At 28.5% G+C, this 12148-nt stretch overlaps 1 protein-coding gene across 4 annotated transcripts in view; it reads right to left on the reverse strand.

Moving 5' to 3' along the window:
* Nucleotides 1–12148, reverse strand: part of LOC106478095 (restin homolog) — a 139184-nt gene that overhangs the window by 6007 nt on the left and 121029 nt on the right. For all 4 annotated transcript variants that reach the window (XM_022381547.1, XM_022381557.1, XM_022381552.1 and 1 more), the window contains 5 exons: nt 10899–11003; nt 9501–9556; nt 6306–6411; nt 3180–3352; nt 1889–2008 (listed from right to left, as the gene is read on the reverse strand). In XM_022381547.1, coding sequence (XP_022237255.1) covers nt 1889–2008; nt 3180–3352; nt 6306–6411; nt 9501–9556; nt 10899–11003 — 560 coding nt within the window. The remainder of the gene's footprint in view (nt 1–1888; nt 2009–3179; nt 3353–6305; nt 6412–9500; nt 9557–10898; nt 11004–12148) is intronic.

Below are 12148 nucleotides of genomic sequence, written 5' to 3' on the forward strand. Positions count from 1 at the left end.
CTAGGACTTGTGTCTACTAAAGTTTCGTCGGAACGAATTTACAAAAAATCAATTATCAAACGGAGACGTAACAATACAAATACAACTGTCTGTTTCTTAAAATGTAGTTTTATGCAAGTTGTCTCAGAGAACTGTTTAATGAGGTATATGCCACACCTAATCTTTTTAATTACACAAAACTTGTGGTTCTGACAAAATAAGATCAATAACAGTCACATCAACTAATAACCATACATTTATACGCTCTGCATATCATAATAATCTAACCTACCAAAAACATTCAAATAACCCTTGAACATGTGACACTACCTATTCAACATGCTTTACAAGAAAATGTACATAGTACAAAGACAAACAAACCAGAAAGGTATTGTTATAGTGTTATGTGCATGGAAGATCTCAAAATTTTACAAATTTGAGGGAAAAGATATTGTAGACTGCTGGAGGTATGAGAAAATTGATATGTAAAGTAATTACAACACTTGATCATGAACAAACTATTATCTTTAGGAACATTAAACTGTATCACAAGTTTAATAATGTAACATCTGTAAAATGTTCAGGGCCACCGAAAGAGCTACTGAAACATGAAAAACAATCACTTGTTAAGGATGTGAAAATGTATTGGAAATTATTTGTTTCCAATAACTTAATTGTAATCTTATTACATTAAATCTGGTCACATGTGAGCAGGTACTAGCAATAAAGCTACAGTATGCTTTTCATGATATTTTTGGGAAGGCTGAGACATAGAAACTATACATCATGCCAAAACAAATACTCAAGCACCATTTTAGTTAATGCAGAACCATGAAATCTTAATTGGTTATTAATTTATAAAGAAATGAGAGCCAATTCATTTAGTTATGTTAAAAGTATGAATACAAGTATGGAGGCAGGCAGGTAAACAATATTAAAAAAAATTCAGCTTCTCAAGGACAAACAAAAAGAAATTCTATACCAAAATTTTTCATTTCTTCAGTAAAGCATTCTCAGTTAGTCAAAGGACTACATGTCTAGGTATTTTAGTATTACATTCAGAGCATATATGAATAGCAATTCAATTACAAAAATACTTTAACCAACAGAGAAAGCTTCCTTGAATAGTCTTGATTTCTTCACACTTGTCTATGAAACAATGAGGTTTTTCAGAAGTTTTGAGAAACATTTGAGTTCCCTCATCAAATATGTTGAACAATAACTTATGTTGTGCCAACTTTAAAGGATTGTAGTGTGAGTGTTATATTATGGGCTGCATCTTGTGCATGGGGGCTGTCTGTGAAGTATTGAAGTGCCCATGAATGTTAAAATATTTTAAATGAACATATTTTGGGGTCATGGTGTTTTATTTGTTCACCAAGCCAAAATGTGTTCCAGTTGCATAACACTTGCTGTTATAAAGCATGTACAACTCATGCCTTGCTTTCGAAGTATCATTCTTGATATTTTAAAAGTATCCACCCAAATTTCAGTTCTATAGAACATGTAAAGCAATTAGTTAAAAAAGTTGGACTGCAGCCTTCCAATCATCAACTGACCAAGCCTTTGAAAAAACAATGAAAATACATTCTACAGACACTTACAGGACTACATATTAAAGGCAGTGCAGAAATGAAGAGCAATTAAATTAAAAAAGCACAAGATGTTATTATGTGACTATTAGAAATGGCATTATTAATCACAATGATATACATCATGTCCTTAAATTACAACAACATCATGGGTTATTACAGTATGATTCTTTTCATATTTAACTTACTGTTAATTACAAGATAGATAAAAAAAGCTTTCTTGTGTGTGTTTTGTATGTGTGTTATGCTTCACTGAGTCATCTGTTAGCTTAAGATTTTAATTATTTAAAAACAAAAGGTCTGAAATTTTTTCTTACGTCTTTTTTCAACTTCAAATTTTCTTTCCGTAGATTATGGATCTCTGCCTTCCTCATTTCAAGAACAAGTTTCAGACTTTCCACTTCCTTCTTCAAGTCAGTATTCTGATTTATGATCCACTAAAAAGAACATCAAATTTTGAACCATTTTTTATAATGCAATCTATTTGAGTAATTTGTAAAATAAATAAATGATATATATAAGTGAAAACAATTTTAATGACAGAACATAAACAAAATCTTCCAGATACTATGATTTTACACATCTATAATAAATAACATTACATCTATTATGATAATACTCAGTTTTTGTATGTTCTTAAAATGCATGTGCACTTCATTTCAATGGATGTAAACAAAAGGTGAATATAAATATACTTTATTAGGCATTTTGTACAAAAACATATTAAAAGTTCATCAAAGTTTTAAAAAGGTTTAATATTAGGTCATAAAATAACATTATAAATTTATTCATTAATAATCAGGAATGTCGAGAGCCAGCATGATCCCTGGGGCAAACATCCTTGCGGGGCCCCTTTCTTTCTCCCTTTTTTAACATTTTCAAGAATTTATTAAAAAGAATATCCTAAATTAGGACAGCAACAAGCTCATAAACCAGACAAAATCATAGCAGCAGCCATTTTTACCTCAAAGTATAAGCATAAAAACATTAATAAAGTAACAACAAATATCTATTAAATCTATAAAGTAACAAATACATATTAATTATTACTCAAATTATTATTTCAGTCATTCTTAATGTATCAAGCATATATATGAAAAGAAAAGTAAAAAACTATGGTTTTTATCATTAAATGAAGATATAGCCAAAAGATGCTTCTCGGGCTTTACGGCATAACCAGGTTTCATTCACCTGGGCCCCTGGGCAGTTGCCCCCTTTGCCCTCCGCACCCCTGTCGGCTAGCCTGTTAATAGTGTTAAGTATGGTAAAGTTTAGTCCTAACTAAACTATAGCAAAACACAAATATAAATTACAGTGTTAATTTATCTGTTTATTGAATATATGCTGTACTTAATAAAGGCTTAACTAATGTCAGGCCTATGACAAGTGGACTTGTAGATTTCAGTTTTTGCAATTAGAATTATTTTTTATATCCAAGAAATTCTGTACTTAAAGAAGTACTGTTGCAATGATGATACTAATTTGACCACAAATATTTTGCAAGTCTCAGATTGTAAAGTAGTAATACGTTTCATTTTCTAAAAATCCACTTCACTGACTTGAAAACTATTGTAGCTGACTTTTAGGTAGGTTAAGCAACTAACAAACCTGTATCTTAGATTCTACATCTTGTTTTAGTGCTACTTCCATTGTCTCTTTCTCATGCTGTAATCCTTCAACTTGCTGTTGAAGTTCATCCTGGTTTTCAGTTAAGGATTGGATTGCGATTTCATGGCTCAGTTTGGCTACATTTAGCTTGTCTGTGAAGTTTTTCTCTAGTTCTATTAATAAGTACAAAAATTTATTAAAAAATCTATGACCTCAACGATCAGAATGTTTTTCTCATTAAGAAGTGCTGTAAAAATTACACATAGAAATAACATATGCATAAACTACAGAATAATGTCAGTTCCTTGACTTTAGTGCTGATCTTCAGTTTATCATACCAAAACACTTCAGTATCCACCTAGAAAAGTTTTAGTTTCATGTGTTTTGTTATCCCATCTGTAGAGCAAATGTGCTAGATTTTTAATAGAAATTATATTCAACATGAACTAAATATTAAATGAAATCTGTAATGTTCAGCAAATAAAATAATTGGCATTATTAAATATCTGATATTTAACCATTTTGTGGGCTGAATATTCATCAATTAGCAAATTTTTAATCAGCATTCAAATGAATAAAGTTTTCTAAAAACATCAGCTCTACACATGTAAACAACTTTGACAAGAAAATGAAATTTTCTGATCTAGGATAACAAAATTAATTTAATATATTATATGATTTTAAAAATGTTATAAGGAAGAAAAAAAGATTACTTATTGTAATATACACAATACGAAAGAAAGCATTTTATATTCTAATTAAGTTGTTTCAACCTTTCAATATCTACAGAACATTCTACTAAGTTGTATGTTTATTACTCCATGGCTAATATCTGTTTATATAATTTTCTCAGTCATTCTGATTACCATGCCATTGCCTAGTTAAAATTGTTATTGTATCAAATTGCTTATATATATATAAATAGTGTTCTGACCACTGCTGTGTTTGTTGTATACCACCAGCCTGATGAGTTCTGGATTGAGCAAAACCTCATCACCAGCAATAGATATGAAAAATATAGTGTAGTCAGAATTCTGTTATTACACATTCTTCTAATGCTTGAAAATCCCTAAAGGTCTAGATTAAGACTGTAATGTTTAGAAATGTAATAGGCCTAATACTAATGTCGTATGAGAAATATAACTGTAAATATTCTTCACCAGCTTGTAAATGGCGTATACACCATAACTAATGTTATTGTTCCAAATGGATTATATAAATATTGTTTCAACTATTGCTGCGTTTGTTGTATCATAGCCAGTCAGAAGAGCTCTGGATTGAGCTAAATGCATCATCAGCAATGGATATGACAAATAGTATGGTTGGAATACTATTACTATACACTCTTCTAATTCTTGAAAATCCCTAAAGGACTAGATTAAGATTGTAATGTTTAAAAGTTAATAGGCCTAATACTAATTTCTTATGACAAATATTACTGAGAATCTTTTTTTACCCACTACTACACAATGTTATGTGGTTATTATACCAACAGTGACAAAGTTCACATATGCAGCCTTAAACATCCAAACTTTTCAATTTAAAATCTATATATATATATATGCATACATTCAAACAAGACATGCTTTGAAGCACTTAGCTAAGACTTGAAAACTTATTTTTCTCAATGTATATATATCTATATATAACATGGCATATTTTAGACAAACTAGCAAACCCATAGAACAGGTTTCTTGAATTTTCTACTACTTAAGATAAGTCTCTCACTTTATGTTTAAAGATTTTGATTAACCCATTGGTATTTAGCTGTTGAAACAAATTTATTTATAATCAATGTGTGTACAATAATATACATGCTATGTACTTAAGAATAATAAAAATATAAAACTAAAGTAATACAGTATTTCTTAATTATTAGATGGATCATGTAAGTTTGTTATTAAAAATTAAGTAGGAATTTGATTCTTAGTAACCTAAATCTTTATATAAGCATAGTTTACTAGGTTACACAGTGGACATTCTCAATATTGATTCCTCAGTGTGATTTTTGTTTTTCATCTTCTGAAATCTCTTTTTTTGTCTCTTTGTTCTTTAACGATGGGAGCATGGAACTTACTTTTACAGACAGATAGGATAAAAAGAATCTTAAAATTAATATGTGGTGAAAATAAGCTAGAAGTAAAGAACAAGATATAATACAATGTTGATGTATTAGAATAAAATTAGTCAGATTTAAAAACCATAACTATAAAATTAATGTAAAATTTCATAGTCATTGAAATGAAATGTTGGAATATTTACATTTCAAAAGGTAACATAATACACAGTGTAAGAATCAAGTAATTTATATTTATAAATATATATATATATATATAACTGTATACTACTTTTCCCTTTATCAAATAAAGTTTCACCTGCTAAAAGCACTAGAATTTTAGCAGTTTTTAATGTGATTTACCAACCTTTATTTTTTATTTTATGTGTTTATTAATATTACGATTATATCCATGAAATTAATGGATTCAGTGTTTCATCTCCAGCCCTTTTAACTTCCAACCAAAACTTTTCCTTGCTACCAACTAATGCTGGAATATAATTAACATCACATCCCTTCACTTTGCAAAAGAAAATTCCATATCATCTAGTAAAAGTCTTTCTTGTTGATTATTATGAACTCTTTTATTTTATAATAAACATTATGTGAGAGAGAATAGTTTAATAAATATATCATAAGAAATACAAATTTGTGTTTCTAACTTGCTGAAATATTCTTCTAATATATCTTCTCTCTAACACAGGACAGTATTTGGAAAATTTGCAATGATAAATGCGGCATGTCCCCATTCTCTATTCAATCATCTTTTTGTAAAAATTTTCTCAAAATCAGAAGTAAAAAGAGAGAATTATCATAATGAAAATAATCATATTGAAAAATATGCTAAAATGTTAAAATTCCAAAACCTCTGTTATTACTCTAAAAACACAGCTTAAATTGTTTCATCACATCAGAAACTAGCAATGTTCTTTAACTATAAAAAAAAGGTATCTTGTTAAGAATAAAGATTTTCATTTTGAGTTGAGCAAAGCTTAGCTACACAAAATCTTAGAAACATTTACAGCTTTACAAAAAAACAACATAAAACAGCATATAATAAACCTGCTGACCTTCAACAAACATGCAATGTTGTTTATTTAAAGCTTCAATTTCAGAGGAATGTCTAACTTGACTATCTCTGGCAGTTGCAACATGGTGTTCAGTAAGTTCCACAATCTGTAATACAACACTTAATGAAAACTTCACATAACAACAATGTTACTATAAAATAATGCTAGTCTGATAAAGAGATGGTTATGAATACTACATGTAACTTACTAGTCTATTTCACTAAGACAATTTTGCAATAAAAATATGTAAGTTGAACAAAGAGAGGGCTATACATGATATAGAATATGTATAAAATTTTGTAAGTTAACATTTCTTATTAACCTCTTCATTTCACTAAGACAATCTTGTTATACAAAAATGTTAGTCCAACAATGATACAGAATGTGTATCAAATGTTGTAAGTTAACAATTCTTGTAAGTCTAATTAGTTCACTAGCTACTATCAAAACACAGCAGCTAGATTTTTATTAGTGGAATAGTTTTCTAACCTATGTTAAAAATATTTGGTAAAGAGAAAAAACCTGTCACATTGTTTACTTTTAAATAAATCCCATACAAAAATAAGTCCATAAATGCAAACAGAACAGACAAAATGTGGGATTAGTATGAAAGTATTTAAGTACCACCAAGAATGAATTGGAATTCAGCAGTAATATGTGGCTCAAAACATAAGACTAAATATTTATGTAGAGGCCAAGTCTGAACATAACTGCACAATATATTTGAAGAAGTCATATGTGGTCCTATGGTTCTTAGAATAGAATGACAGAGCTGTCAGTGTGTTTGGAATATATCTTTTAAACAAAAGCTGCATTTTGACACTGATGGTTCAATATCTATAACTAATTCCTTTGTGATGAAAATCTAGAAATTTAAATGAAGAATACAAAATACTACAAAAATACAATAGAATAAAAAATGAAAGTTCTATAGCTTCAAGTTAAGCTTTAATAATAGGATAAAAAGGATTGAAAATGTTGAGAAGTAGTTAATAGTGTTCACTATTTCTGACAACTAATATAAAACAACCTGACTGTCGCATTATGTTTCTTAGCTTAAACTTTATCCTTCCCTAAGAGATAAGACATGAAAATGCTACATTTGAATAAAAAAGGTGCATGTAAAATAACTTATATTATTTTTTAAAATGTTTAAGTAATTGACTGAGGTTTAAGCTTCAATATCTAACATGTTTAAGTAAACCACTTGGGTTGAACCTTCAATATCTAACATGTTTAGTAAACCACTTGGGTTTAAGCTTCTATATTTAGCATGCTTAAGTAAACTACTTGGGTTGAAGCTTCAACATCTAACATGGTTAAGTAAACTACTGGGTTTTAAGTTTCAATATCTGGTGCTAGTTTCCTAAAAAAAAAAATGCCTAATAGTTTAAACCACTTTCATAATACAATAATGTAATTTTATTAAGAAATTCTAACCACAATTAAGCTGACTATACAAATCACAATAAAATATTTTAACACATATATTACTGACAATAATCTGGTATAACAAGTTACCTAGAAATACTAAATGTTATAAGTCAATACACTTCAAAACTAAAACCTATGATGATTAAATTGCAATGAATCATTTGTGTGGTACCCTCATTGTTAGCATTTCTCATAAGGTTCAGCCAGCATTGGGGATTTGGGTTAGTACTAAATCCATACAATAAGGCATCAATAAGACATCATATTCAGTGCCTACAATATTAACACTATCTCACAAAACTTAGACAGTATAGAGGAGTTGGGTTAGTACTAAATCCATACAATAAGGCATCAATAAGACATCATATTCAGTGCCTACATTATTAACACTATCTCACAAAATTTAGACAGTATAGAGGATTTGGGTTAGTACTAAATCCATACAATAAGGCATCAATAAGACATCATATTCAGTGCCTACATTATTAACACTATCTCACAAAATTTAGACAGTATAGAGGATTTGGGTTAGTACTAAATCCATACATTGCAAAATTATATTCACTGAGTGAAATAACATTTAAAAAATTATTTCAAACATTATAACCATATAAAAGTTAATGCAACTAAATATAAAGAAAAAATAAATTGGTTATTACTTACAAAGCACAGTATTATACCAATTATTTATATTATATGCAAATACATGAATATTTATAAATAAAGTCATGTATTGGAATGTTTTGTGGATCTAAATAGCAAGTAATTGACATACGACTGTGCTTTATAAGTAATAACCAATTTTGTCTTTCTTTATAGTTAGTTATGTTAAATTTTACTGGTTGAACGTCAAAACTAGTGGATGTTACAAAATTAATAAGAATTCATAATAAATGTGCATGTTAATTCATCAGAAAAAATAATAGTATTATTATATTTAATAAAACATTACATAAAAAGTACAGCAAAAATAATAAATACTTGGATAAAAATTAAGGTGTATATAAGGGGAATTTGTCATTTAACCTACAAAAATAGGCTGAAATTTTAAAACTTGATATTTTTTATTGTAATGCAATACTAGATGCTTTGATGCTTAAAATGAAACATGGTATACAGACCCCTGACAACCAGCTGCTTGAATATGATGTACTTTCTGAAAAGCCATTCTGCTTTGAAGTTAATCAGAAAGTACAGTAATGAATGTCACTTTTGATAATCAAATATTTATATGGGATAAAAATACATGCTGTTGAATAAGTTAAAGGCACAAACTTCATGGTTCATCAAATCACCAACATTGAAGTGTTCCATGAATAGATAAAATAACTGTGTTTTCCTTTCTTCTAAAGAAATTAACTAATATCAATTACTGCACTATTGAAGATTTTATTCATCTGTAGATTATCCAAAATAAACTAAAAATATTTTATTAGATTTTTTACATGTAGACAAATCTGTAAATATCCAGAATAATTACAAAAGCATCAGGTAAAAAACAAATTGGTGTGTTTTTGAAGGGTTCATTAAAGCTTATGTTAAAAAAAGGCAACTTAGTGGTATATAATTTACCAAAAGACTTACTGAAAACAAAAGTTTTAATAAACTGACTGTTCATTTTTCTTTGATATTAGCAGAACCACACAAATTCTTTAAAATTCTGATATGAGAAAAATAAAAAGTTTATAATAGTCCATAGTTTTCTCAAAATTATACACTTAATATCTAAAACAATTAAGATTTCAAAAAATAGTATTTCACCTTTGTTTCATGCTCAGTTTTCAAAGTTTCCAACTCTTGTTCATGCTTCAGAATCACTAGAGAAACAAACAAACTACTGAAAACATAACTGAAAGGAACAATTCACTTTAGGCTAGCATTTGTTCTCAGATTATAGTTAGTGACATTTGTTTCCTTTCAACTTAGAATTTTGTATCTTAGCCACTTCAACTTTTTTTTAATGACAAATCATAAAACAATTTGAATTTGTGTTTAGTTTACAATTTCACATAAGTAATTTATATCAAATTTTTCTATAGTACTATAGATAGTTTTGTATAGTAATATAGCTGGTATCATAACTATATTTTAATCTTTGAGCAATTTATAAGCAACAATAATATTCTGAACATTGTTAAAAACACATTACAAGTCTCAAGAAATGGAACATGAAATGATTTTAGTAAATTAAGATATATTTTCATATTAATCAGTTTTTATACAAATCTCAATGAAGCTGCAATGGTGGAATGTAGTTTGCTAGAAAAAATGTTTTTAAATTATCTGGAGAATGGAAGTCATTTTTCTAGCTCTTGTTGTAAATTTTGTCTAGCATGTCGAATTAAAAAAATAATAAATTTTACACAGTTACTTCGTCATAAAAGGAAATGAAACTCCACAGCCTTCACTTTGGAAAATAAACTGAAGACTACTCGAAAATTACTTGGTTCTAATTATCCATGGTAAATACAAATAGCATCTACTTTGACATTAAGAACTAAAAATACAAGATACTTATATTATATAAATCTTAAGCTTCTTTACTTTCTTTTACACTGAAGTACAACACTTTCTTGTGAGATTAATTTTTTGCTAAATTAGAATAATTTAAATGTAAGCTTACATCCTAATTTGTTTATCAAGTACTATTGAAAGATGTTACTTTCTGAAGTATTATATTCAAAATGCACATACTGAAACTGAGAGTGAAACAGATCAAAATTATAATCACACAACTTCAAACATGTTGGGAATAAAAGCATAAGGAATACAATATTTCCAAACAAAAAGTAATTAATATGGAACAAGTTTAAATTAATGGTTCTCAAACTTTTTAACTGCCAGACCATTAAATCTTTTCTGTAACTCAGTGGACCACAGTGATATATATATACAACTTACTGCTGCTTCCCTTCCATAATCATGCAACAATTTCATGGACCACCTGAAGGGAGCTGCACAGTATCGATTGAGAACTGCTGGTTTGAATAATACACTCAATTATGTTCTTAAAAATAAGTAAAATTTTAAACCTCACTATTAAAAAATTAGTAACATATTTGCAGTTAATTTTGATATTAACTTTACACTTTACATGATGTATAACACATTTGAAAAGATAATGAACGAGTTTCATAGTTGTAAAAACTAAACACTTACACCTGTCCACTTCTTCTCTCTGAGCATCTTTTAACTTCTCTGTTAAGGCTTCTATCTCGTCTGTGTAGAATCTCTTTAAATCTTCAATCTCATCCTGGTATTGCTCTTGAAATATACATAGAGTATCTGGTATTTACACCATGTTTCCAGTTCAGTTACAACTTTCTAGTCACCACAAACAATACCAGCTGATAAGATATCTATACATATATATGAAACTTGGGAAAGTTGAAAACCCTCTTAATGATGTATCATCAGTCTACAAACACAAAAACTGATAAGTGCAAGTTTCTTATTTATTCCAGAAATAAAAACTTTCTGTTATCAGAATTAGAGAATTGGTTATCAAAGTACATTTATTTCAAAGTCACATATCATATAACTCGCAGGTTATATAAATGATTAGCTAAAACAGCAAAAATTTCAAGTTTTAATAAGTAGAAACCTTATAAGTGTAAGAGAGAGTTCATTCAATTCTGAAAATGTTTCATCAATAGATGACCCACCCATACTACAAGTTCAAATTTTCTCAGTAATAATAACAAAAAAAGTAGTTGTCTACCAATTATTTTATAATAATACAATAAATATAATCAGTATTTCATAATACAAATAATAGAATTAAAAAAGCAAATGCTTATTTTCTGTTAAAGGTTTCTTAATGTTCTTCATAATAGCATTTCCAAAACTGGTAGAATAACGAAGCAACGAAATGTTAACTAAACAAATTTACATGCTGTAAATAACACAACTACCCCAGAGAACTGGTTGAGAATTAACCATATGTAGCAGTAATAAGCTAATTTCTTACAATTACTTAGAACCCATGTTATATCTTTTTTTTCACTCTTTCTCTGATGTTGAGAAATAGTGCGATGCTACCTGCACTTGATCTTCAGAAAATTAAATACAGTGTATGAAGATAAATGGTATGCTAAGTAGTATGACAGTTTTAATCTACTAAGAGTATGGTGTTAAACCTCAAATTACTCTGTATTGTACACTATTGGTAGAGGTCTATATATTGCATCATGTGCTGAATAATTTTTAGGTTTTTGCCTGTTACAAATTTATCGTATAGAACTGACTACATAACTTTGGTTAAATCACCTATCTTCTTTGCAAAATACATTAGGAACACTAGCGTTAATATATGATATTGTTGCGTCATCGAGATCACGTGACAATTCTCACGCCCTTTGTTTCTAGAACTATCATGTACTTTGTCGAATGGTCTAGTAATTACTAGA

This window comes from Limulus polyphemus, unplaced genomic scaffold (genome assembly GCF_000517525.1).
Source record: "Limulus polyphemus unplaced genomic scaffold, Limulus_polyphemus-2.1.2 Scaffold8, whole genome shotgun sequence".
NCBI lineage: Eukaryota > Metazoa > Arthropoda > Merostomata > Xiphosura > Limulidae > Limulus > Limulus polyphemus.